The sequence below is a fragment of the Scyliorhinus canicula genome, chromosome 5 (assembly GCF_902713615.1).
Source record: "Scyliorhinus canicula chromosome 5, sScyCan1.1, whole genome shotgun sequence".
Classification (NCBI taxonomy): Eukaryota; Metazoa; Chordata; class Chondrichthyes; order Carcharhiniformes; family Scyliorhinidae; genus Scyliorhinus; species Scyliorhinus canicula.
The window spans coordinates 227,180,715-227,206,125 of record NC_052150.1 but is presented as its reverse complement, the minus strand read 5'-3'; the positions used below and the strand labels follow the sequence as shown (position 1 = coordinate 227,206,125).

At 50.2% G+C, this 25,411-nt stretch overlaps 2 protein-coding genes across 3 annotated transcripts in view; both read left to right on the top strand.

The window, feature by feature from the left end:
* The window catches only part of slc39a4 (solute carrier family 39 member 4), a 53,533-nt gene extending 51,225 nt beyond the window's left edge, over nucleotides 1–2,308 (top strand). The window contains exon 12 of the mRNA XM_038798672.1: nucleotides 2,130–2,308. Coding sequence (XP_038654600.1) covers nucleotides 2,130–2,189 — 60 coding nt within the window. The 3' untranslated portion in view covers nucleotides 2,190–2,308. The remainder of the gene's footprint in view (nucleotides 1–2,129) is intronic.
* An 11,236-nt stretch (nucleotides 2,309–13,544) lies between these two features.
* The window catches only part of cpsf1 (cleavage and polyadenylation specific factor 1), a 119,794-nt gene continuing 107,927 nt past the window's right edge, over nucleotides 13,545–25,411 (top strand). For both annotated transcript variants that reach the window (XM_038798669.1, XM_038798667.1), the window contains exons 1-3: nucleotides 13,545–13,698; nucleotides 17,334–17,488; nucleotides 23,952–23,979. In XM_038798669.1, the coding sequence (XP_038654597.1) occupies nucleotides 17,345–17,488; nucleotides 23,952–23,979 (172 nt within the window). In that variant the 5' untranslated portion in view covers nucleotides 13,545–13,698; nucleotides 17,334–17,344. The remainder of the gene's footprint in view (nucleotides 13,699–17,333; nucleotides 17,489–23,951; nucleotides 23,980–25,411) is intronic.

Below are 25,411 nucleotides of genomic sequence, written 5' to 3'. Positions count from 1 at the left end.
GACCCAGCCGGGAACCGAACCTGGGACCCTGGAGCTGTGAAGCATTTATGCTAACCACCATGCTACCGCGCTGCCCATAATTGTTGTAATTATCCTACTGAGAGAGATTTGAGGACCCTGTGTCAGACAGATCAGACTTTAACTCTTCTCCAAAGCTTTTCAAAAATGTTTCTCTGCATCCCTTGGCTCCACCCAGCAATACTATTGTCTCCCCAAGTTGAAAATCTGAGTCCTCCCCCGCAGGAACCTAGACTCCAGCCAGCACATCAATGGGATGGGCGTGCCCCAGCACAGCCCATGGCCCACCAGGTATTGGCACACTTCAGTGCACCAATCCGAGGCATTGCCCCACAGCAGGGGGAGTAGGGGAGCCATGCAGCTCGCCTCAACCGGCGTATGCGTGTACTGTAGGCGTCGGCATCCTCCTTGGCACACTGCCACTCACAGGGCAGATGCCCCGCCAGTGACACCCTCAGCTAGCCCACCCTGCAGGTCTACTAGCTGTTGCCAAGCCACTCCTGCTTGCCCACTGCACCCTTGTCCCCATCCATCCTGCTCCAGACAAGTAGACATAATGGTGCACCGCACAAAAGACCCACAGCACACCACAGCTACGATCCGAACAGGTGTCCACCCCCCTGGCTCAGCCCCATCTGTGGGCCTTGCCCACAAGCATGCCACCAAACATGGTGCCAGTAGGTGGCGCACTGTGCCCACCAACTCCCCAACCAAGGAGGAGACCCACAGTGGGCTCCACAGGAGGGTGCAGCACAGGGGTCGCAGAGCGTACCCATGCCAGCCACCAGAACCCCTGCTGTACTAATCGGCGCCAGCGTGACCACTTGCAGGGTGGCTGGTTAATGACGGGAGGCTGTTGGATATGGGGTGGCTCTCGTTAATTGTACAGAAATAGGGCTTAAGTGATGATAACTGGTTTCTCACCACGTTACAGCGAGATCCCGATTTCACATACGGGAGCAGGCCGATTGCATCACAAACTGTTTGGTCCCTAGCACAGTTCTCGCTTCTCTCCTGCAAATCACCAGCCTCGCTTCACTCGAGTGGGAGAGCAACGAGGACTGAGAATCGCGCCGTCCCTGAAATGGAGAATCCTGGTGTTTGGGAAGCCATTGTCTCAACAGACTCATGGACTGATAGCAAGGTTGGCTTATCAAATTACATTCCTATCGCTCCTTTGGAATTGGTGCGTACAGTCAGGTGGTCTGTTAGAAGTTCCTCCGGCGTAACAAGGTGCGACATTTCCAAAACTGAGAAGAAAATACTTTTGTTCTGATAGCCGCTGGGGGCTAATTTCCAGACAGAGGGCCAACCATTGTAACTTTCTGTGTTCAGCAGAAAAGTCCAGTTTAAAAATAAAAAATAGGATTAAGGATAAAATTCTAAAAGGTTGTATTTCTGTTCTGTGTCAGAGGAAACCAACAATAGTCACACAAGATGCTAAGTGACCTTACAATACACAAAGCAAAGCACTGGCATTAGAACACGAGCAAGTCCATCAAAATAACCATTAGTGTTCCAATTCATTGTATTTATTCATTCATGCGATGTGGCTGTTGTTGGCTAGGCCAGCATTCATTGTTAATATTGCAAATACTGTGAGAATTGAGTGCATGCTCCAGTTGTGAATAAGAGCAGCTGGTACTAACTGAGGAAGGTTAAGACACGGATACATACATATGTATATATAGATATGATCCAGTTTCCAGCAATGTGGGAGAACTATATATAAAGGAAAAGTATTCTGCATTTCTGTTATACTGGGTTTTGTGAATAAACTTGTGCTGAAGACAGGCTGCGTCCAGCTTCTTCCTTTGCGAGTTGGACTTTCACCAGGGTAACATTTATTTCCTATCCCTCAATTCCTTTGAGAAGGTGGCGGTGTGTTGTTTTCTTGAACCACTGCAGTCCGTATTTTGCAAGAATACTCATGGCGCAGTAAGGGTGGAGTTTTGACCCAGCCACAGTTAAGGAACAGTGATATAATTCCAAGTCAGGATGGTGTGCGGTCTGGAATTTTACGTTTTGCAATTGTTAGTGGGATCTTGCTGTGCACAAATTGGCTGCCATGTTTTCCTACGTTTACACTTAACTGAAGCAAAATATTGCAGATGCTGGAATCGGAGGCACAAACAGTTCGAGCACCATCTGCAGGTAGACGGACATTCTGAAATCCATCTCAGTGTACCCGAAGGTGCCGGAGTGTGGCGACCAGGGGATTTTCACAGTAACTTTGTTGCAGCGTTAATGTAAGCCTACTTGTGACACTAATAAAGATTATTATTAGAGAGAAAACAGTTTTGACTCTTGTTCGGAGCTGAAGAAAGAAGAAATGTGTTGGATTATATACTGTATAGGAGGGGATTGAACAGAATAGGTCAGTGATTAATGGGAGCAAGGAGTGATTGAAAGACAGATGTAACAAAACTTAAGGACAAGTGACAGATGATACGGTGGGAGAGGGAGGATTTCTGAATTCTTAAAAATTAATTTACGGGATGTGAGCATTGCTGGTTAGGCCAGCATTTATTGCCCATCCCTAGTTGCCCTTCAGAAGGTGGCTGTGAGTTGCCTTCTTGAACCGCTGCAGTCCTTCAGGTGTAGGTACACTCACTATGCTGTTAGGGAGGGAGATCCAGAATTTTGACCCAGTGATAGTGAAGGAACGGTGATATATTTCCAAGTTGGGGTGGTGAGTGATTCCAGGTGGTGGGGTTCCCAGGAATCTGCTGCTCTTGTCCTTCTAAATGTTAGTGGTCGTGGATTTGAAAGGTGCTGTCGAAAGAAACTTGGTGAGTTCCTGCAGTGCCTCTTGTAGGTGGTACACACGGCTGTCACTGGTCGTCGGTGGTGGAGGGAGTGAATGTTGTGGAAGGAGGTGCAATTAAGCGGGGCTGCTTTGTCCTGGATCGTGCCAAGCTTCTTGAGTGTTGGAGCTGCATTCATCCAGGCAAGTGGAGAGTATTCCATCACAGTCCTGACTTGTGCTTTGTAGATGGTGGGCAAGCTTTGGGGGGCGGGGTTCAGGAGGTGAGTTACTCACCGCAGGATTCCTAGCCTTTGTCCTGCCCTGGCTTCCACAGTATTAATGTGGCTAGTCCAGTTCAGTTTCTGTTCAATGGAAACCCCCAGGATGCTGATTGTGGGGGATTCAGCGATGGTAATGCCATTGACTGTCATTGGCCGATGGTTCGATCCTCTCTTGCAGGAGATGGTCATTGCCTGGCACTTGTGTGGCACGAATGTAACTTGCCACTTGTCAGCCCAAGCCTGGATATTGCCCAGGTTTTGCTGCATTTGGACATAGACTGCTTCATTATCTGAGTCGCGAATGGTGCTGAAGATTGTGCAGTCGTCCGCAAACATCCCCACTTCTGATCTTAGAATGATCCCTGAAATGAAGAACTTGTCGTATGAGGAACGGTTGAGGATTCTGGGTCTGTACTCGGGAGTTCAGAAGGATGAGGGGGGATCTTACTGAAACTTACAGGATACTGCGAGGCCTGGATAAAGTGGTCGTGGAGAGGATGTTTCCACTTGTAGGAAAAACTAGAACAAGGCGACACAATCTCAGACTAAAGGGATGATCCTTTAAAACTGAGATGAGGAGGAATTTCTTCAGCCAGAGGGTGGTGAATCTGTGGAACTCTTTGCCGCAGAAGGTTGTAGAGGCCAAATCACTGAGTGTCTTTAAGACAGAGATAGATAGGTTCTTGATTAATAAGGGGATCAGGGGTTATGGGGAGATGGCAGGAGAATGGGGATGAGAAAAATATCGGCCATGATTGAATGGCAGAGCAGACTCGATGGGTCGAGTGGCCTGATTCTGCTCCTATGTCTTATAGTCTTATGAACCATGAACAAACAAAATAAAAGTAGACCCAACCCGGGGGGGGGGGGGGGGGGGGGGGGGTGCAGCCTAGGGTGGAGCTGCTCGAGGAGGAGGAAGCTGCAGCAGCAGCGGAGCCTGCCCCAGAGGAGCAGACGGTGAGGATGGAGAGCCGGCCGCCCAACAGGCCGAGGAGACGCCGCATGCGGCCTCGTGTGTACTGGGAGCGCCTGTCATTCGAGGACCTGCCAGATCGGGCATGCCGAAGACTTGGGCTGAGCAGGGCGACATATCTGCCAGATCATGGTGCCCCTGGCACCGTGAATGGGGACGTCAAGTTAACGGTCGCCATCCAGGCACCGAGTGGGTAGCTGTCTGGGATCTCAGAGAGATCAGTGCACAGGTGCATCTGCATCGACACGGAGGCCCTATATGCCCAGTTGGCACAATACATCCACTTCAATGTGGACTGAGCCCACCTGGATGCCCGGGTAGCAGGGTTCGCCGCAATCGCTGAGATGCCCCGTGTCCAGGGATTGATCGACAGGATGAATATCACCCTATGAGCACTTGCAGAAGATAGGGCGCTCCACACAAACCGAAAGGGGTTCCACTCAATGTACGTACAGCTGGCGTTTGACCGACAGATGCACATCATGCACGTGTGTCCAATGTCTTCATCCTGTCACATGACGATTCCCAGCCTCTTTTGAGGCGCACCCCAGCTGAGGGCGGTTGGGCACCAGAGCGGTGAGCACTGGCTAAACCGTGGTGCTGGCGGTCCCCCCTCCAGTCTTCTCCCTGCGGTTATGACCGGCCTTCTCCTGCGGGGAGCCGGTCCGGATTGTGATGCTCGTGGCACGTACGGCCTCTGCCACCTGCGATGGTGAATGGCGGCAACTTCCTCCCCGGGCCTGGTTACAGGCTGGCCCGGCTCTCCTTTATGGTGTCCAGGAGGGTCTCAAGCTCGGTGTTCCGTGAATCTCGAGGCCGCTCTCCTTACTGCTATCTTGTTGGCTGGGGTGGTATGTGTGTTGTTACTCGTGTCTTAATAAAGCTCGTAGTCTCAAATGTGGAGAAGATGCTTTATTGTAAGTTCGTTCACTCTTCAGAGCTGTTTCCTAAGGTTACCTTCAGTGTTCCTAGCTGATGTGGGTGTATCTGTGTTGCTCCAAGTTCTGCCCTCAGTGAAGTGTGTCCTCACTTCCTGTCCCCGTCTATTTATATGGCTCTCCCGTGCCCCCTCTAGTGTTTGCTCAGTTGTATTGCATCTAGTTAACTTGTGATCACCACAGTATGTAGGGAATGAAGTATGTATATGCGACTGCAGCTTGTCAGCCTCCTGAGTGTCAATCGCGAATCCAGCACCATTTCTCATTGGAATTGACTGTGTTCCACGTGGCGCCGGTGCTAGGACCGCGATGGTCGCTGAATTGGTCCAGGTGCGATGCCAGTTTTCCTATCATGCAAGTCCATTAAACCTGTCCCGGCGTCAACACTTAGGGCGCGATTCTCCGCTGCCCACGCCGGTTGGGACAATAGCAGAAGGGCCTCCTGACATTTTTTGCGCCCTCCCGCTATTCTCCCCCCCCCTCGCCCGACCCACATCACGAAAAACGGCGATTCTCCGCGGCCGATGGGCCGAGCCTTTACGCCCGTTTTTTCATGGCAGCAAACACACCTGGGGCATCCAGAGGCCCGTTTGGGGCGGGAGCACCACCGTTGTGCTCGGGAGGGGACAGGCCCACGATCGGTGCCCACCGATCGTAGGGCCTGCATCCAAAAGGGACGCACTATTTCCCCTCCGCCGCCCGACAAGATCAAGCCGCCACATTTTGTCGTGCGGCGGTGGAGAAATGCGGAACCGCGCATGCGCGGGTTCCGTCAATGGCGTGATGACGTCAGCCGCGCTTGCGCGGGTTGGAGCCGGTTCCAACCTGCGCATGCGCGGCTGACGTCATACAGACGCCAGCCGTGCGTCATCTTGGCGGCCTTAACGACCGTCGTTAAGGCCGCGACGCTGTGATTCCCGGGGTCCCGCTCCTAGCCCCGATTGGGGGGGAGGGGGGGGGGGGAGAGAATCGGGTCCCGGGAACAGGCGTGAAGGCTGCCGTGAAACACGGCCAGTTTCACGGCAGCCTTTACAACTCTCCGCATTTGCAGAGAATCTCGCTCTTAGGGCGCGATCTTCCGGCCTTATTACGCTTTCGCTCAAATGAAGTGAGGCCAGTGAATAGAGGAAAAGGCCAAAAATTAGATCTGCGCTAGCCGCCAAACAGTTATGATGTAACTGGCCTGCTTCCGTAGGTGAAATCGGGATCTCAGTAGGGGAATGGAGGGTCCCTAGGTGACCAATTCCCTGAAATAGGAACTAAACGGCTGCCATCTCAGGTCGAACCTTTCTGCCGATTCTCTTGTTACATTCTTGATTTTTTTCCCAAGTATAAAACTCCATCAGGTCACTTAACCATGCCGCAGCACTGGGCAGGGCTGAAGACTTCCAAACAAACAAAAGTCTCCTTCACTCTATTAAGGGAGCGAAGGCACGAACATCCTTCTTCTTGATCCCAAGTCTGAGATCCCAAAAATAGCTACCAAAGGGCTTGGTTCCAAATCAACCCCAAGAATTCTTGACATGGTGCTGAAGGAGAACCAGAAGTTCACGGGCTTAGTGCAGTACCAGAACATGCGTGTGGTGCGTGGGCCCCTAGAGCATCGCTCGCACCTACACTCTACATCTGAGAACAACCCACTCATTCATGCTCTAGTCAAATGTGCTGTATGCACCACCTTGAATTTAATCAGGCTAGGCTTAGCACACAAGTGGGTAGAGTTGACTATATAGAGTTGACTCGCTCCACACTCCTCAGCCAACCATAGGTCTCCAATACCCACCGCTCCTCTACATCAACGAGGGCGGGGGGGGGAAAGAGAAGGCAGTGATCTCTTTGCGCGCAAAATCTTGCACCTCGTAGTACCAAAACTGGTTACCTCTTGGGAGTGAAACTTCTCCAGCCACTCCTCAAAACTAGTGAACTTACCACCAACAAACGAGTCACCAAACCACTCTCACCCTTCCAAGCTCCGAAGGATGAATCCAAAACCGCCAGCACAAAACGATGGTTTTCACAAATTGAGGCCAATGCTGACATAGCACCCAGTGTAAAGTGCTGTCTAAACTGTCCCCATATTGGCAAAGCTGCTACCACCACTGGATTGGCAGTCCCTATCATCGGAGGAAACGGAAGGGGAGCCATGACCAAGACTCTCAAATTGGTATCTTTGCAGTCATTTGTCTCCATCCGCCCCCACGTAGACTCTGTCCCTCTACACCACCCCTGCCTTTTCAATGTTCATTGCCAATAGTAGTATAACAGTTCGGGCAACGCTTGTCCCCCTGACTATCTATCCCTTTGTAAAACGCCTCTATGGACCCGCGGGGCCCTGTCTGCCCAAATATGACAAGATCATCTTATTGACTCCTGCAAATAAAGATTTTGAAAAGAAAACTGAAACAAAAATAGAAATCTTGGGAGGATATTTCTTTTGACCGACTGAACTCTCCCTGTCAAAGTCAGCAGGAGGTTATCCCATTTCTTTCTTCCTCCTTCACCACTTTAATCAGGTCCCCAAAATTTACCTTCTGTAGCGAAGCCCAGTCATGGGCCACCCGGACTCCCAGATAATGAAAACTGGACTTGGCCAAGTGAAAAAGGCAACTTTCCCAGGTCGGCTCCTCTCAGGGGCTGGTCTAGCACACTGGGCTAAATAGCTGGCTTTTAAAGCAGACCAAGGCAGCACGGTTCAATTCCCGTACCAGCCTCCCCGAACAGGTGCCGGAATGTGGCGACTAGGGGCGTTTCACAGTAACTTCATTTGAAGCCCACTTGTGACAATAAGCGATTTTCAATTTTCATAGAATCATAGAATTTACAGTGCAGAAGGAAGCCATTCAGCCCATTGTGTCTGCGCCGGCTCTTGGATAGAGCACCCTACACAAGCCCACACCTCCACTCTATCCCCCATAACCCCACCCGATACTAAGCGCAATTTTGGACACTAAGGGCAATTTAGCATGGTCAATCCACCTAACCTGCACATCTCTGGATTGTGGGAGGAAACCGGAGCACCCGGAGGAAACCCATGCACACATGGTGAGAACGTGCAGGCTCCGCACAGACAATGACCAAAGCTGGGAATCGAACCTGGGACCCTGGAGCTGTGAAGCAATTGTGCTAACCACTATGCTACTGTGTTGCCCTTCTTAGTAGATTCAATGGAAAGCATTCGCTTTTACCCAGGCCCAATTTGTACCCCGAAAAGGAGCCAAACCTCTCAAGTAGCTTCATGGTCACAACATCCCCCGATCCATAGAATCCTTAAATATCCCTAGCAGCACTGGGGCCAGTAACCTGACAAACCTTTTGTAAAATTCAATTGGAAACACGTCTCGTCCCGGAGCCTTCCCCGACTCCATCAAAATCCAACGCTCCATTTCCTCCAAAGTCAGAGGAGCTCACCACCGGAATATCGAAACCGTCCAAAAACTCTTAATATTGAGGACCCTTCGTTAGGGGGCCCTGATTCATGAAGATTCCCATAAAACGCCTCATGAACCATGGGCGGGCAGAAACCAGCCCACCCCCAACATCCCTGACCTGCGCAATTTCCCGGGAGGCCATTTGTCGCCTCAACTGGTGCGCCAACAAGCGACTAGCCTTTTCCCCATGCTCGTAAATCTGTTGAGAGCAGCTTAAATTCCTGCAATTTCTTCCTACGAGCCAGTAATTCCAGCGTCTGATAGATCGAATATTGACAGTCCACCTCCAAAGATGGCGTCTGCCAATCTCTGTCTCTTTCCTCCTTCACCCTTCTCCTTGTGCGCCTTGAAATAAATAATCTCCCCTCTAAACACCACCTAGAATGCCTCCCATAATGTGGAAGGGGAAATCTATTCATTCCTATTAAATCTCAAATACTCCTCAATGGCAGAGACCATCTCGCAAAAGCTCTTATCTGTCAATAGGCCCAATTAACTCAACCGCTCCTTTAATGAAAATCCCTCGATACTCGGGATAAACCGAGTGAGCCTTCTCTGCACTGCCTCCAATGTCAGTATATCTTTCCTTAGATAAGGAGACCTAAACTGTTCACAGTACTCCAGGTGTGGTTTAACCAATGCCTTGTGTCATTTTAGCAGGACTTCCCTATTTTTATGTAATGTCTCATGACTAAAGGACACATAGAAACTAGGAGTAGGCAACTTGGCCCTTTGCGCCTTCTTCCCATTCAAAATGACGGTGACTGAAACGATTGTCATAAAAACCCATCGGGTTCATTAATGCTCTTGAGGGAAGGAAAATTGTCGTCCTGACCTGATCTGGCCTGCATGCAACTCCACATCAGCAGAAACTTCACATCCTCCACTCATGCGTGAGCACAGCGATATACTCAATGATTGAGGACAAAATCGATTATGATGCGGCCATGGTGATCCTCAAAGGACACTTTCTCCGGCCGGTCAACGAAGTATACGCACGGCATCCCCTACGCGGTGGTCTGCCAGACCAAGTCGGTCGCTGCTGTTCCGCGCAGCGACCGCGGATCCCCCCCCTAGGGCCCAGCGCCGCGCACCAACCTCTCTGGCCCGCCTACCGGCCCCCGCAACGGCCCCACGGTCCTCCCGACCCTCGCTCCCAGCTGTCCCGACTGGCCCGCAGACGCCGCTGACACTGCCCCCAGCCGCCACAGGGTTCCCACGGGCGCCGCCATCTTGGGCCCTGGACGCTATGTGCGGGCCATGGGCGCCGCCATCTTGGGGCCCCGGCTCCACGTGCGGGACCTGGCCGCCGCCATCTTGGGACCCCATCTTGGGACCCCGACTCCACGTGCGGGTCCTGGGCACCGCCATCTTGGGCCAACACGGAAGGCCCTGCCAGCGATTACTCGGCCACTGAGGAGGATCTGGAACTCTCACCACGACTTGCTTCCATCAAACCCGACCAGTCGCGACCACGCACGCTTGCCAAGACTACGACAACGGTCCAGCTCAACGGACACAAAACGGGATGCCTGCTGGACTCCGGGAGCACGGAAAGTTTTGCCCACCCCGACACGGTAAGACGCTGCGCGCTCCCCATCCATCCAGTTAAGCATAAGATTGAATTGTCTCGGGTTCGCACTTCGTCCAAATCACCGGGTGCTGCATAGCGGACCTCACGGTCCAGGGGAGGGTCTTCAAAAACTTCAAACTCCTCATCCTCCCCCGTCTATGCGCTCCGGCACTCTTGGGCCTGGATTTCCAGTGCAACCTGCAGATCTTGACCTTTCAATTCGGCGGCCCTATTCCCCCTCTTACTGTTTGCAGCCTCGCGTTCCTCAAAGTGGACCCCCCTTCCTTGTTTGCTAATCTCACCCCAGATTGTAAACCTGTCGCCACTAGTAGCAGACGATACAGTGCCCAGGACCGGACCTTCATCGGGTCCGAGGTCCAGAGGCTCCTTAAGGAAGGAGTTATCGAGGCCCCAGAGTTCCCAGCGGTCAGCCTTACTCTGTAGTCGCCCACCGGGCTAACAACTAGCTGATTAAAGCCACAGTTCGGATCTTAATCGTGTCTCGAGTCCAATTGATGGTACATCAAACCTCTTGTGTGGCACGGCGGCACAGCGGTTAGCACTGCTGCCTCATGCGGCACAGTGATTAGCACTGCTGCCTCATGCGGCTCAGCGATTAGCACTGCTGCCTCATGCGGCACAGCGATTAGCACTGCTGCCTGATGCGGGACAGTGATTAGCACTGCTGCCTCGTGCGGCACAGCGGTTAGCACTATTGTCTCATAGCGTCAGGGACCAGGGTTCGATTCCGGCTGCGGGAGACTGTCTGTGCCGAACAAAGAACACTACAGCACAGGAACAGGCCCTTCGGCCCTCCAAGCCTGCGCTGACCGTGGTACCTGCCTAAACTAAAACCCTATGCACTTATGTAGTCCGTATCCGTCAATTCCCACCCATTCATATATTTGTCTAGATGCCTCTTAAATACCGCTATCCTACCTGCTCCCACCACCTCCCCAGGCAGCGCCTTCCATATATTTACCACCCTTTGTGTAAAAAAACTTGCCTTGCACATCAGTTCTAAACTTTTCCCCACGCACTTCAAACCTATGTCCCCTAGTACTTGACTCTGCTACCCCAAGAAAGAGCATCTGACTATTCACTCTATCCATGCCACTCATAATCTTGTAGACCTCTATCAGGTCGCCTCTCAACCTCCGTCGTACCAGTGAGAACAGGCCGAGTTTATCTAAACGCTCTTCATAGCTAATGCCCTCAATACCAGGCGACATCCGAGTAAACCACTTCTGTACCCTCTCCAAAGCATCCACATCCTTCTGGTAGTGTGGCGACCAGAATTCGATACAATATTCCAAATGAGGTCTAACTAAAATCCTGTACAGCTGCAACATGACTTGTTAATTTTTATACTCAATGCCGCGACCGATGAAGGCCAGCATGCCGTATGCCTTCTTGACCACCTTATCCACATGCATTGCCCCTTTCAGTGATCGGTGGACATGCACGTCCAGATCTCTCTGCCTGTCAGTACTTGCAAGAGTTCTACCATTTACTGTGCAATTCCTACATGCACTGGACCTTCCAAAGTACATTACCTCACACTTGTCCGGATTAAACACCATCTGCCATTTCTCCGCCCAAGACTCCAACCAGTTTATATCCTGCTGTACTCTTCATTATCCACAACTCCATTAATTTTTTTGTCGTCTGCGAACTTACTAATCAGACCAGCTACATTTTCTTCCAAATCATTTATATGCACCACGAACAACAAAGGCCCCAGAACTGATCCCTGTGGAACGCAGCTAGTCACAACCTTCCATTCAGAAAAGCACCGTTCTACTGTTACCCTCTGTCTACTGTGCCCAAGCCAGTTCTGTATCCAAATTGCCAGCTCTCCCCTGATCCCTTGTGACTTCCATGAGTCATAAGGGATCAGAGGAGTCTACCATGAGGTACCTTGTCAAAGGCTTTTCTGAAGTCCATGTATACAACATCTACTGCCTTTCCCTCATCTATCATCTTCATCACTTCCTCGAAAAACTTGATCAAATTAGTATGGCACGACCTCCCCTTCACAAATCCATGCTTCCATCACTAATAAGTTCATTTGTTTCCAAATGTGAGTAAATCATATCTCTAAGAATCTTTTCCAATAATTTTCCTACCACTGACGTAAAGCTCACCGGCCTATAATTTACTGGATTATCCCTGCTGCCCTTCTTAAACAATGGAATAACATTGGCCACTCTCCAGTCCTCTGCAACTTCACCTGCAGCCAATGAGGATACAAAGATTACTGTCAAGGCCCCAGGGGCTGTTTAGCACACTGGGCTAAATCGCTGGCTTTGAAAGCAGACCAAGCAGGCCAGCAGCACAGTTCGATTCCCGTAACAGCCTCCCTGAACAGGCGCCGGAATGTGGCGACTAGGGGCTTTTCACAGTAACTTCATTGAAGTCTACTCGTGACAATAAGCGATTTTCATTTTCAATTTCCTCTCCTTCCTCCCTCAGTATTCTGGGGTAAATCCCATCAGGCCCTGGGGACTTATCTACTTTAATTATTTTTAAGATGCCCAATAACTCCTCTTTATTAATATCAACATGACTCAGAATATCTCCACACTCTACCCTACACTCCTCAGGCAAAGTATTCATTTAGTATCTCTCCCATTTCCTCTTGTTCCATACATAGATTTCCTCCAATATCCTTGAATGGACCAACCCTTTCTCTGGCTGCCCTCTTGCTCTTTACATATGTATAAACGCCTTAATCTTGTTTGCCAATGACATTTCATGACTCCTTTTAGCCTTCCTAACTCCTACCTTATCTTTCTTCCCACTTGTTTTATATTCTTCAAGGTCTTCAGCTGGCCTAAGCTTTTTAGACCTTACGAATGCCTCCTTTTTCTTTTTGACAAGATTCATAATATCCCTCGTCTGCACGTTCTCCCCGTGTCTGCGTGGGTTTCCTCCGGGTGCTCCGGTTTCCTCCCATCGTCCAAAGATGGCAGGTGATGGGGTTACGAGGATAGGGCAAGGGTTGTGGACTTGGCTAGGCTGCTCTTTCAGAGGGTCGGCGCAAACTCGAAGGGCCGAATGGCCTCCTCCTGCACTGTAGGGATTCTATGATTGGTGTGGCTCACCAAGACGTTAGCGGGCAAACACTGACGAAACTCCCATCGAGACCCCAAACTAAACATGGTGGCAGCGGGCAGAGTGTAAAGGCTCGGAGATACTCCAGGATCAGACTGCAAACCTGAAACACCCCCACACTCTGAGACAGGACGAGAGGAAGAAAAGAAAAACTGAAGAATCCCTTTTTCCATGGGGAAAGCAGAAAGCCTCCTACCGGGCCGTCCTGTTTAAAATGCCAACGGCCGCCAGAGCGGTCAGGTGGGTCAGAGGGCGTCGGCAAAAAGGCGCCAAGCCCCCCGCTCCACTGCGCATGTGCGGAGTTCGGACTTGCGGCGCGCATGTGCGGAGCTCGGACTCGGGGCGCGCATGTGCGGAGCTCGGACTCGCGGCGCGCATGTGCGGAGTTCGGACTCGCGGCGCGCATGTGCGGGGCTCGGACTCTCGGCCGCGCTTGATTGGCGGAGAGCCGCCCTTCCTCCTCACGTGATCGGGGTCAGCATGGCGCTGCTCTCTCCCAGCCCCTCCCCCTCGGTAATGGCGGCCGTTGGCGTGCCGACTCTCACCGATGTTTTCGCTGGAGTGCCGCTGCAGGGGGAGCTTTCCGGCCGCGTTTTAAACTGAGGGGGGAGGCCCGTCCGGGTAAGCGAGTGGAATTGTCGGCCGGGGAGCAGGGTGGAAGCGGCGGCTGCCGGGCAGAGACACCTCCTCGGCTGCTCCATCGGGCAGCGGGAGTCCCGCAAGCTCTGGGTCCACCCGCGGCCCCGGGCCTGTGGCCGCACCACATGGATGGCAGCGGCTCAAGAAGGCAGCTCACCCCCACCCGTCCCTGAAACAGCGGCCCAGCCAGCAGGCCCACAGCCCCTGGAATAATAAAATGGGGTGGGAGTGGGCAGCGGTTAGGACGGCTGCCTCACAGCGCCGGTGCCCGGGTTCAATTCCCCTCGGCCGGGGGAGCAGTTCGGACAACCGCCTCAGTGCCGGGGACCCGGGTTCGAACGGCCGCCTCACACCGCCGGTGCCCGGGTTCAATTCCCCTCGGCCGGGGGAGCAGTTCGGACGCCCTCCTCACAGTGCCGGGGACCCGGGTTCGAGCGGTTCGGATGGCCGCCTCACAGCGCCAGAGACCCGGGTTCGCACGGCCGCCTCACAGCACCGGAGACCCGGGTTCGGACGGCTGCCTCATAGCGCCGGGGTCCCGGGTTTGATTCCCCTCGGCTGACCGTCTGTGCGGAGTCTGCACGTTCTCCCTGTATCTGCGTGGGTTATCTCCGGGTGCTCCGGTTCCCCCCCTCGCTGTCCGAAGACGTGCAGGTTAGGTGGATTAGCTGTGCTAACGTGCCTCTTAGTGCGTCCAAGGGTTGGGTGGGGTTACGGGGATAGGACGGAGGATTGGGCCCAGGTATAGGTTATGGGGATAAGGCAGGAGAATTGGGATGAGAAACATATCAGCCATGATTGAATGGCGGAGCAGACTCTATGGGCCAAATGGCCTAATTCTGCTCCTATGTCTGTTGGTGCTCTTTCAGAGGGTCGGTGCAGACTCGAATGGCCTCCTGCACTCTGGGTAGTCTGTTAAAAGATACCTAGGGTTCTAAATGACCCCTCTAACCCAGAGTGATCTAGATGGTGGCGCAGTGGTCATGCCACTAGACTAGTAATCCAGAGGCTCAGGCTAAAACTCTGGGGATGCTGGTTGAAATCACATTGTGGTAGCTGGTGGAAATCAAATCCAATTAAAAAAATCTGGAATATTGAACGCTAGTCTCCGTAATGGTGACCACACGACTATCATCAGTTGTCGTGACAACCCAACCTGTTCGCTCATTTCCTTTTGGGGAAACAAATCTGTCCTTCAAAAAGGCGATGCAGACACTTTGGGACAAATAGTCTGCACTCTGCACCCTACTGATTCTGTGATTCCTTGCATGGTCTGGCCCACGTGTGCCCACAAGATCCACAACAATGTGGTTACCTCTTAATAAGTAAACCACTTGGGTGAAGGTTAGTTGGTGATGGGTAACAAATGCTGGACTTGTTAGCGACCCCCACGTCGCATGAAAGAAGGAATTTTTTTTAAAGTCCCAAATTCTAGGTTAACTTCTAAATCTAGGGTAACCGAGTAACCTCACAAACTCCAGATTAATCTAAAAGGTCGGAAATAATAATAATCTTTATTAGTGTCACAAGTAGGCTTACATTAACACTGCAATTAGGTTATTTTGAAAATCCCCTAGTCGCCACATTCCGGCACCTGTTCGGGTGCACAGGGAGAATTCAGAATGTCCAGTTCAGCTAACAAGCACGTCTTTTGGGACTCTCTCTCTCTCTCTCCAGCCTGGAATCGAACCTGGGTCCCTGGCGCTGTGAAACAACAGTGCTAACCACTACTACTGAAAATGAAATGAATGAAAATCGCTTATTGTCACAAATAGGCTTCAAATGAAGTTACTATGAAAAGCCTCTAGTTGCCACATTCCGGCGCCTGTTCGGGGAGGCTATGTGCTGCCCATACTAGAAAAACACGAGCAGGCCTAACAGCATCTGAGGAGAGAGTTAAAGTTTCAATTCCAATATGATTCCTCTTAACAGAAGAGTGATATTTGACTTGAAAGGGCAACTCTGCTTCTCTCTCTGTAGATGCTGCTGAGTGTTTCTAGCACTTTCTGTTTTTACCCCAGATTAATCTGTTTAGGCTGATCTACGAACTCCATTAACCCATTATTCTGTCGTGATTTGATTCTCTGCAGATGAGCTGGTGCACTCGATGGGCCAAATGGCTGCCTTCTATGCTGTATTGTCCTGTGATTCTATGACGTATTAACCTCACAAATTAACCTGGGTTAAACTTTCAGTCTGCGCTGACCTCGAGGCTGGTTGTTGGGGTTAGCTAGGTACTGTGGGGTAATAATCGCTTATTGTCACAGGTAGACTTCAATGAAGTTACAGTGAAAAGCCCCTAGCCGCCACAATCCGGCGTCTGTTCGGATAGGCTGTGACTGACAATCTGGTTATTTAAATAATTGGCTTGTGAAATGGACAAGACGTGCTCGCGAATTGTGAAGGATATGTTTTCATAGGAAGAACCGGAAGAAGCAACATAAAATAAGAGAGTACAGTTCTAAAAGAGTAGAGGAACTTGTGGGTGGGTGTATGTGCAAAAAGCATTAAAGGTGGCAAGGCAATTTGAGAAAGTGTTTCGGAAGGAGTTTGGGATCCTGGGTTTTATAACCACGTGTATAAAGCAAGGAAACTATGGTGAACCGTTATAAAACACTGGATTGACCGTATCTGGATTATCGTGTTCAATTTTGGGCACCACATTTTAGAAAGAATGTGATTGCATTGGTGAGGGTGCAGGAAAGATTTACGACAGTGGTTGTAGGAATGCAGAACTTCTGTTCCATGGGTAGATTGGGGAAGCCGGGGTGGTTCTCCTTGGAGAAGAGAAAGTTGGGAGGAAGTTGGAGGTGTTCCTAATCATAAGGGAACTGGCCGGAGTAGATAGGGGGACACTGTTCCCATTGGTGAAAGGGTTGGGAAGAAGCAGACATCAATTTGAGGTGATTGAAAGAAGGAAGCAACTGCAACATGTGGACAAAGCTTTTTAATGCAGTGATTGGTTAGGGTCTGGTATGCAATGCCTGAATGTGTGTTGGAGGAAGAGTCAATTATTGCTTTCAAAAGTGAACTGAAGACAAAACTGGGCTATGGGTAAAGGGTGGGGCAGTTGGAGTTGCAGAGAGGCAGCACTGACACAGCAGGTTGAACGGCCTCTTCCTGTGCTGTAACTATTCCACCATTGCTGTTGTTATAACAGTGACTATACCTCATTGGCTCAGTGTGTTTTGGTTCATCCTTCGGATGCCTGGTCCTTTCTGCTTGGCTTGGGACATCAATTCTGTTTAGTTCCTGAAAGGCTTTTGACCGGGTTTTTAGCACAGTGGGCTAAACAGCTGGTTTGTAATGCAGAACAATGCCAGCAGCGAGGCCCGTACCGGCCTCCGCGACCAGGCGCCGGAATGTGGCGACCAGGGGCTTTTCACAGTAACGTCATTGAAGTCTACTTGTGAAAATAAGCGATTATTATTCTCTACCTGGTCCGTGGCTCCCAGTATTCCTAGTTTTTGTTACTCAAAGGATCTGCAAAAGATCTTGTTGAATGTTTACTCAAAGCTTGCGCTGCCTTGTCAGTACCAGGTCACCTCTTCTCCTATTGCACCTACGACCTCTGAAGTTAAAAGTAAAAATGAGCAATGTTTTGACTTTTCTTGCAGGAATTGGCAGGATGTATGCTGTGTATCGCCAAACGCACCCCCCGACGGGGATTGAGTTTGCTATCTACTGCAGCTTCTTCTCGAACACTGAGCGAAACCTGGTGGTGGCTGGAACATCTCAGCTACAGGTTTACAGATTGATCCATGATGCAGAGGTGAGTTCCAGATATTTATGTCAGTTTGTAACCTAATTTACACACTCTAGTGTTTAGAAGAATGAGGCAAGATCAAATTGAGGAATATAAAACGCTAAAAGGTATGGATAAAGTAGATGTGGAGCGGATGCTTCCTCTTGTGGGCCATTCTAGAACGAGAGGTCATAGTCTCAAGATACGAGGTAGCAAATTTAAAACGGAGATCAGGAGAAACTGCTTCTCCCAAAGGGTTGTGAATCTGTGGAGCTTGCTACCCCAGAGTGCGGTGGATGCTGGCACAGTGAGTAAATTTAAGGATGATGTGGAGATGCCGCGTTGGACTGGGGTGAGCACAGTAAGAAGTTTTACAACACCAGGTTAAAGTCCAACAGATTTGTTTTGAATCACTAGCTTTCGGAACACTGCTCCTTCCTCACCTGGGGAAGGAGCAGTGCTCCGAAAGCTAGTGATTCGAAACAAACCTTTTGGACTTTAATCTGGTGTTGTAAGACTTCTTACTAAATTTAAGGAGTTAGACAGATTTTTAATTGGTAATGGGTTGAACGGCTACGGAGAGTGGGCAGGACGGTGGCGTTAAGGCCAGGATGAGATCAGCCATGATCGAATGGTGGGGCAGACTCGATGGGCCAAATGGCCTAATTATGCTTCTATATCTTATGAACTTAAACAAAAAAAAGACCTGCTCTCGATTATTCTCTAACTCTACCTGAAGATGATGACTCATTTCTAGGGCATTAGTCCACAGCCATCAGCATCCTGCAGCATTATGAGTGGTTAAATTGAAGGGCTATTCCTTTGCAGCGGGAGAGAGCTGAACATGGCACATGATGTCAACATGCTCAGCTTCCAGCAGGAATCGCTAGTTTTTAAAAATTCTGTTGTGGAACGTTGACATCATTCAAAAGGCAGCATTTATTGTCTGTCCCTAATTCCCCTTGTGAAGGTGATATTCAGTCGGCTTATTGAACCGCTGCAGTCCGTGTGCTGTAAATACACCCACAATAAAGGAGGGAGTTGGTGGATTTTGTGTCAGCAATGGTTAAGGAATGGCGAAGATTTCAGGAAGGGAGCATCTCGGGTGGAGGTGTTCCCTGCGTCTGCTGTTCTTGTTTGTCTAGACAGTACAGGTCTGGCAAATGCTGTGGAAGGAGCCTTGACCATGACCATGCAACCATGAGCTATACAAGAAATCCAGGTCTGACCTCCGCAATGCCATCAGGGATGCCAAGAGACAATACCAGACTAAGCTAGAATCACACACTAATGTCAAGGACTCTCATTGGTTGTGGCAAGGCTTAAACAACATAATGCGCTACAAAGCAAAGCTGAGTAGAATCTCCAGCAGCAGGGACTTCCGGTGGCGGCTGTGAGGGAGTAAGTCGCATACTTGGTGGCTCCCGCTCTGGCCGGGCTTTTTCTCCGACTTTTTCGTGGCTTTGAGTTCTGATTTTGAAAGTGAGGGCATTTAAGTACTGGATCCACACAGTGGTGCATGGAACGGAGAACCCCAAGGGACCGTAAGGGAAGAAATAGTAGGACGGTAGCATTGTGGATAGCGCAATTGCTTCACAGCTCCAGGGTCCCAGGTTCGATTCCGCCTTGGGTCACTGTCTGTGCGGAGTCTGCACATCCTCCCCGTGTGTGCGTGGGTTTCCTTTGGGTGCTCCGGTTTCCTCCCACAGTCCAAAGATGTGCAGGTTAGGCAGATTGGCCATGATAAATTGCCCTTAGTGTCCAAAATTTCCCTTAGTGTTGGGTGGGGTTATTGGGTTATGGGGATAGGGTGGAGGTGTTGACCTTGGGTAGGGTGCTCTTTCCAAGAGCCGGTGGGCGGGGGGGGAGGGGAGTAGGGAACAACAGGTGGGAGACTTTGTGGCGCCGGAGGTGAGGGTCACCAGGCTAGCTGAGTGAGCTAGTCCACGGAAGCACAGTGGGGGGGGGGGTGTATTGGTTCAATACGGGGCAGGGGTTGGGTGATGTTGCTAGCAACAGCGGCCCGGATGAGTAGATTTTTTGGGGTGGAAGACAAGTGTGTCAGGTGTGCGGGTGGACCAGTGAACCATGTCCACATGTTCTGGGCATGCCCAAAAATTAAGGGATATTGGCAGGGGTTCGCGGATGTCATGTCCAGGGTATTGAAGACAAAGGTGGAAATGAGTCCAGGGGTAGTGATCTTTGGGGTGTTGGAAGACCCGGGTGTTCAGGAGGAGAGAGAGGCAAATGTTCTGGCCTTTACCTCCTTGGTAGCCCAGCGACGGATATTACTGGCTTGGAGGGAGTCTTGGCCTCCGAAGTCAGAGGCCTGGTTTACCGACAAGGCGAGCGTTCTCGGCCTGGAAAAGATCAAGTTTGCCTTGAGAGGGTTGGTGGTCGGTGTCGGGGTTCGCCCGGAGGTGGCAACCATTCATTGACGACTTTGTGGAGAATTAATATTCAGCGGGGAGGGGGTAGGGTAGTATAGAGTAGGGGGTTAAATAGGCAGGCCTTGGTGGGACGGGTTGATTTTTGATTACTGTTCTTTATATTCTATTGTTTTTGTACTGTGGTTGTTTGTTATGCCAAAAATACCTCGTTAAAAATTGTTTGTTTAAAAAAAAAAGTATCTCCAGCAGCAGCGCACCCCTCCCCGATGAGTTCAATGCATTCTATGCTTGGTTCGAGCAGGAAATCAGGATGTCAACTTCCCTAGCAGCTCTGGACACACCTATACCCACCGTCACAGCATCCAAAGTCAGATCAGCCTTCTTAAAAGTGAACCCTCGGAAAGCGACAGTTCCTGATGAGGTCGCTGGCCATGCATTCAGATCCTGCGAGGACCAACTAGTGGATGGGTTTGCGGACATCTTCAACCATTCCCTACTCCGTTCCGACTTGCTTCAAGAAGACCACCATCATACCGGTGCCAAAGAAGAACCAGGCAAAATGCCTCGACGACTACCGTGCGGTGGGTTTGACATTAATCACTATGAAGTGCTTCTAGAGGTTGGTCATGAGACCCATCAACTCCATACTCCCAGAAAGCCTTGATCCACTGCAATTCGCATGGTGCCACAACCGGACCACATCTGATACCATTTCCCTGGCCCTACTCTCATCCCTGGAGCATCTCGATAACAAGGACTCCTACGTCAGACTCCTATTCATTGACAACAGCTCTGCCTTCAATACCATAATCCCAGCCAAGGTCATATCAAAACTCTAAATCCTAGGACGTGGCTCCTCCCTCCGCAACTGGATCCTCGACTTCCTGACCCCATGACCACAATCAGTAAGAATGAACAACAACACCTCCACGATAGTCCTTAATACCGGGGCCCTGCGAGGCTGCATACTTGGCCACCTACTATACTCCCTATACACGCGCGTCTGATTGGCAAAATTTGGCTCCAACTCCATCTACAAGTTTGCTGACGACACGATCATAGTGGATCGGATCTCAAACAATGACAAGTCAGAATACAGGAGGGAGATAGAGAACCTAGTGGAGTGGTGCAGTGACAACAATCTATCTCTCAATATCAGCAAAACTAAAGAGTTGGTCATTGACTTCAGGAAGCAAAGTATTGTACACACCCCTGTCAGCATCAACGGGGCTGAGGTGAAGATGGCTGACAGCTTCAAATTCCCAGGTGTGCATGTCAACAATCTGTCCTGGTCCACCCACGTCGACGCTATGACCAAGAAAGCACAACAGGGACTATACCTCCTCAGGAAACTGCAAATTTTGTATGTTCACATTGAGTCTTACCAACTTTTACAGATGCACCTCAGAAAGCATCCTATCTGGCTGCATCACAGCCTGGTATGGCAACTGCTTTATCCAAAACCACAAGAAACTTCAGAGAGTCGTGAACACCGCCCATCACACAAACCTGCCTCCCATCCATTGACTCCATCTACACCTCCCGCTGCCTGGGGAAAGCGGGCAGCATAATCAAAGACCCCTCACACCCGGCTTGCAATTCCAATTTCTTACATCGGGCAGGAGATACAAAAGTCTGAGAACTCGCACTAACAGGTTCTAAAACAGCTTCTTCCCCGTTGTTACCGGGCTCCTGAATGACTGTCTTATGGACTGAACTGATCTCTCTATGCATCTTCTCTACTGTTGTAGCACAGCGAGGCCTATGTATTTACATTGTGTATTTAACATATGTTTTTCATGCATGGAACAGTCTGCCTGGACTGTATGCAAAAGAATACATTTCACTGTACCTCGGTACAAGTTACAAATCTAAATGTAATCTAAATCAATGATAGTATTGCCTTTGAACAGGAGGCGGTTATTCTCTCTCGTTGGAGATTGCCATTGTTTGGTATTTGTATGACCTGTATTTTCCGTGCCAATTAGCACCTGGAGCTTAATGTTGTCCAGGTCTTGTTGCATGTGGTAGGAACTGTTTCTTTATCTGAGGAATTGTCAATGGTACTGAGCACTGCAATCACCAGAGAACATACATCCCTACTTCTGACCTTATGATGGAGGAGAAGTAGTTGATGAAGCAGTTGAAGATGTTTGCATCTGGGAACTTACTCTGAGGAATACCTGAGGTACACCTGAGTTTACCTCAAAATCACAACCATTTTTCCTCCTTATTCCAATTAACTCCATATTTGCTGGAGCTCCTTCATGTACAATTGGTCAAAAACTGCCTTGATGTCGAGGACAGTCAGTCTCATTTCAGCTGGAATTCAGCTCCTTTTTCCATGTTTGAGCCCAGGTTAAATGGGTTTAAGAGCGGAGAGGTCCAGGCAGATTCCAAACTGAGATTTGGTGCACAGGTTATTGCTGTGTAAATGCCGCCTGGTAGCACAGCCAGCGACACTTTAATAAATTAGGGTAGATTGGTGGAGTGCTAATTGGCCAGGTTGGATTTGTCCTGGTTTTTGTGAACAGGTCAGCAATTTTCCACGTCGGGTAGATGCCAGTGTTGTGGCTACTCTGGAACAGCTTTGCTAGTGGCATGGCTAGTTCTGGAGCACAAGTCTTCAACCGAACTGTAGAGACTGGGTTATTGAGTGTGTTCAAGGCTCTGATAGATTTTGAAGCAGTTAGGGAATATGGGGATAAGGCTAGAAAATGGAGTTGAGGATTATATCAGATCAGTCATGATCTCATTGAAGGGCAGAGCAGAGTCGATGGGCTGAATGCACCTATGTCTTATGGTCTTAGGATTGGGAGCCACGACTATTTCTGCTGCCTAACGTCTGGATGCTGTGGTCAGTTGTAAGTGGCCCCCCTCTAAACAGATGGAAAGTTTTGATAAGTCGTTGATCTGAAACATTGGCGGTTTCTCTCTCTCCATCGATGCTGCCTCGTATGCCGGATCTCTCTCTCCATCGATGCTGCCTCGTACACCGGATCTCTCTCTCTCCATCGAATCTGCCTCGTATGCCGTATCTCTCTCTCTCCATCGAATCTGCCTCGTATGCCGGATCTCTCTCTCTCTCCATCGATGCTGCCTCATATGCCGGATCTCTCTCTCCATCGATGCTGCCTCATATGCCGGATCTCTCTCTCCATCGATGCTGCCTCATATGCCGGATCTCTCTCTCTCCATCGATGCTGCCTCGTACGCCGGATCTCTCTCTCTCCATCGAATCTGCCTCGTATGCCGTATCTCTCTCTCTCCATCGAATCTGCCTCGTATGCCGGATCTCTCTCTCTCTCCATTAATGCTGCCTCGTATGCCGGATCTCCATCGATGCTGCCTCGTATGCCGGATCTCTCTCCATCGATGCTGCCTCGTCTGCCGGATCTCTCTCTCCATCGATGCTGCCTCGTCTGCCGGATCTCCATCGATGCTGCCTCATTTGCCGGATCTCTCTCTCCATCGATGCTGCCTCGTCTGCCGTATCTCTCTCTCTCTCCATTGATGCTGCCTCGTACGCCGGATCTCTCTCTCTCCATCGATGCTGCCTCGTACGCCGGATCTTTCTCTCTCCATCGAATCTGCCTCGTATGCCGGATCTCTCTCTCTCTCCATTAATGCTGTCTCGAATGCGGGATCTCTGCTCCATCAATGCTGCCTCGTATGCCGGATCTCTCTCTCTCTCTCCCCATCGATGCTGCCTCCTATGCCGGATCTCTCTCTCCATCGATGTTGCCTCGTATGCCGGATCTTTCTCTCTCTCTCCCCATCGATGCTGCCTCGAATGCCGGATCTCTCTCTCTCCATCAATGCTCCTCGTATGCCGGACCCCCCTCCCTCCATCGATGCTGCCTCGTATGCTGGATCTCTCTCTCTCTCTCTCTCTCCATCGATGCTGCCTCGTATGCTGGATCTCTCTCCATCGATGCTGCCTCGTATGCTGGATCTCTCTCTCTCCATCGATGCTGCCTCGTATGCTGGATCCTTGCGCATTTTTTGATTTATTTTTTGTTGCAGATTTCCAGCTTTTATGGCATCTTGCTTCTGGTTTAGGGATTAATACTAACTGTTTCTTTCTTTTAAATTTTCAGAGCACCGTAAAAGGAGACAAGCCTTCAGGTAACACTGCACTTTTTCTGTACAGATATTTTGACAGACTCTATTCTAGTTATTCAGTACTTTCGAAAGAGTGGGTGGGTGCAGAAAACCACTGTCAGATTTGTGTTGGCCGTCTCTCCGTGGGTAGAATTCCCGTCTCCATTAGAAGGTTGCGAGTTCAAATCTCGCCCCAGCGATTTGAGCTGAAGATCTTGAGCAGGCAGCATGGTAGCATAGTGATTAGCACTGTGGCTTCACAGCACCGGGTCCCAGGTTCGATTCCCTGCTGGGTCACTGTCTGTGCGGAGTCTGCACGTTATCCCCGTGTCTGCGTGTGTTTGCTCCGGTTTCCTCCCACAGTCCAAAGACGTGCAGGTTCGGTGGATTGGCTATGATAAATTGCCCTTAGTGTCCAAAAAGATTAGGAGGGGTTATTGGGTTAGGGGGATAGGTTGGAAGTGATGGCTTAAGTGGGTCGGTGCAGACTCGATGAGCCAAATGGCCTCCTTCTGCACTGTATGTATGTTCTTTGTTCTATGTTCTATCTAAGCTGATGCACTACCGCAGTATTGAGGCAATACTGCACTGTCAAATGGAACATTAAACTGAGTTCCCATCAGATAGCTGGAAAGGTGCCGTAGCTAACATGGATAGAAAGAGCATGGAAATTCTTCCTGGTGTCCTGGGCCAACACACACCCTTGGTGTCCTCATCGAACACTAAGAAAATACATTTGCTTGGTAATACAGAACTTGAATATTTTTAAAAGAAGAGACGTGTTGCTGGAGTTTTTTGACTTCCACTAATTTGGACAAACACAAGAATGCCAAATTTCAAACAATCACAACAATTTATACTGGAGGAGGTAAAGGTGCTGATTGTTTGGCAAGTCAACTCTGAGTAACAAAATAGATGATCTGGTCATTTATCCCATTACTTTTTGTATTTTCTCTGCCTTCCTGAAACATTCAAGTTTAAAAAAATGGGAAATATATATATTATTCATTCATGGGTAGCACGGTAGCATTGTGGATAGCACAATTGCTTCAAAGCTCCAGGGTCCCAGGTTCGATTCCCGGCTTGGGTCACTGTCTGCACATTCTCCCCATGTGTGCTTGGGTTTCCTCCGGGTGCTCCGGTTTCCTCCCACAGTCCAAAGATGTGCAGGTTAAGTGGATTGGCCATGCTAAATTGCCCTTAGTGTCCAAAATTGCCCTTGGGTGGGGTTGCTGGGTTGTGGGAATAGGGTGGAGGTGTGGGCTTGGGTAGGGTGCTCTTTCCAAGAGCCGGTGCAGACTCGATGGGCCGAATGGCCTCCTGCACTGCAAATTCTATGATGGGATGTGGGCGTCGCTGGCTAGGCCAGCATTTATTGCCTATCCCTGAGGGCATTTAAGAGTCAGCCACATTGCTGTGGGTCTGGAGTCACATGTAGGCCAGACCGGGTAAGGAC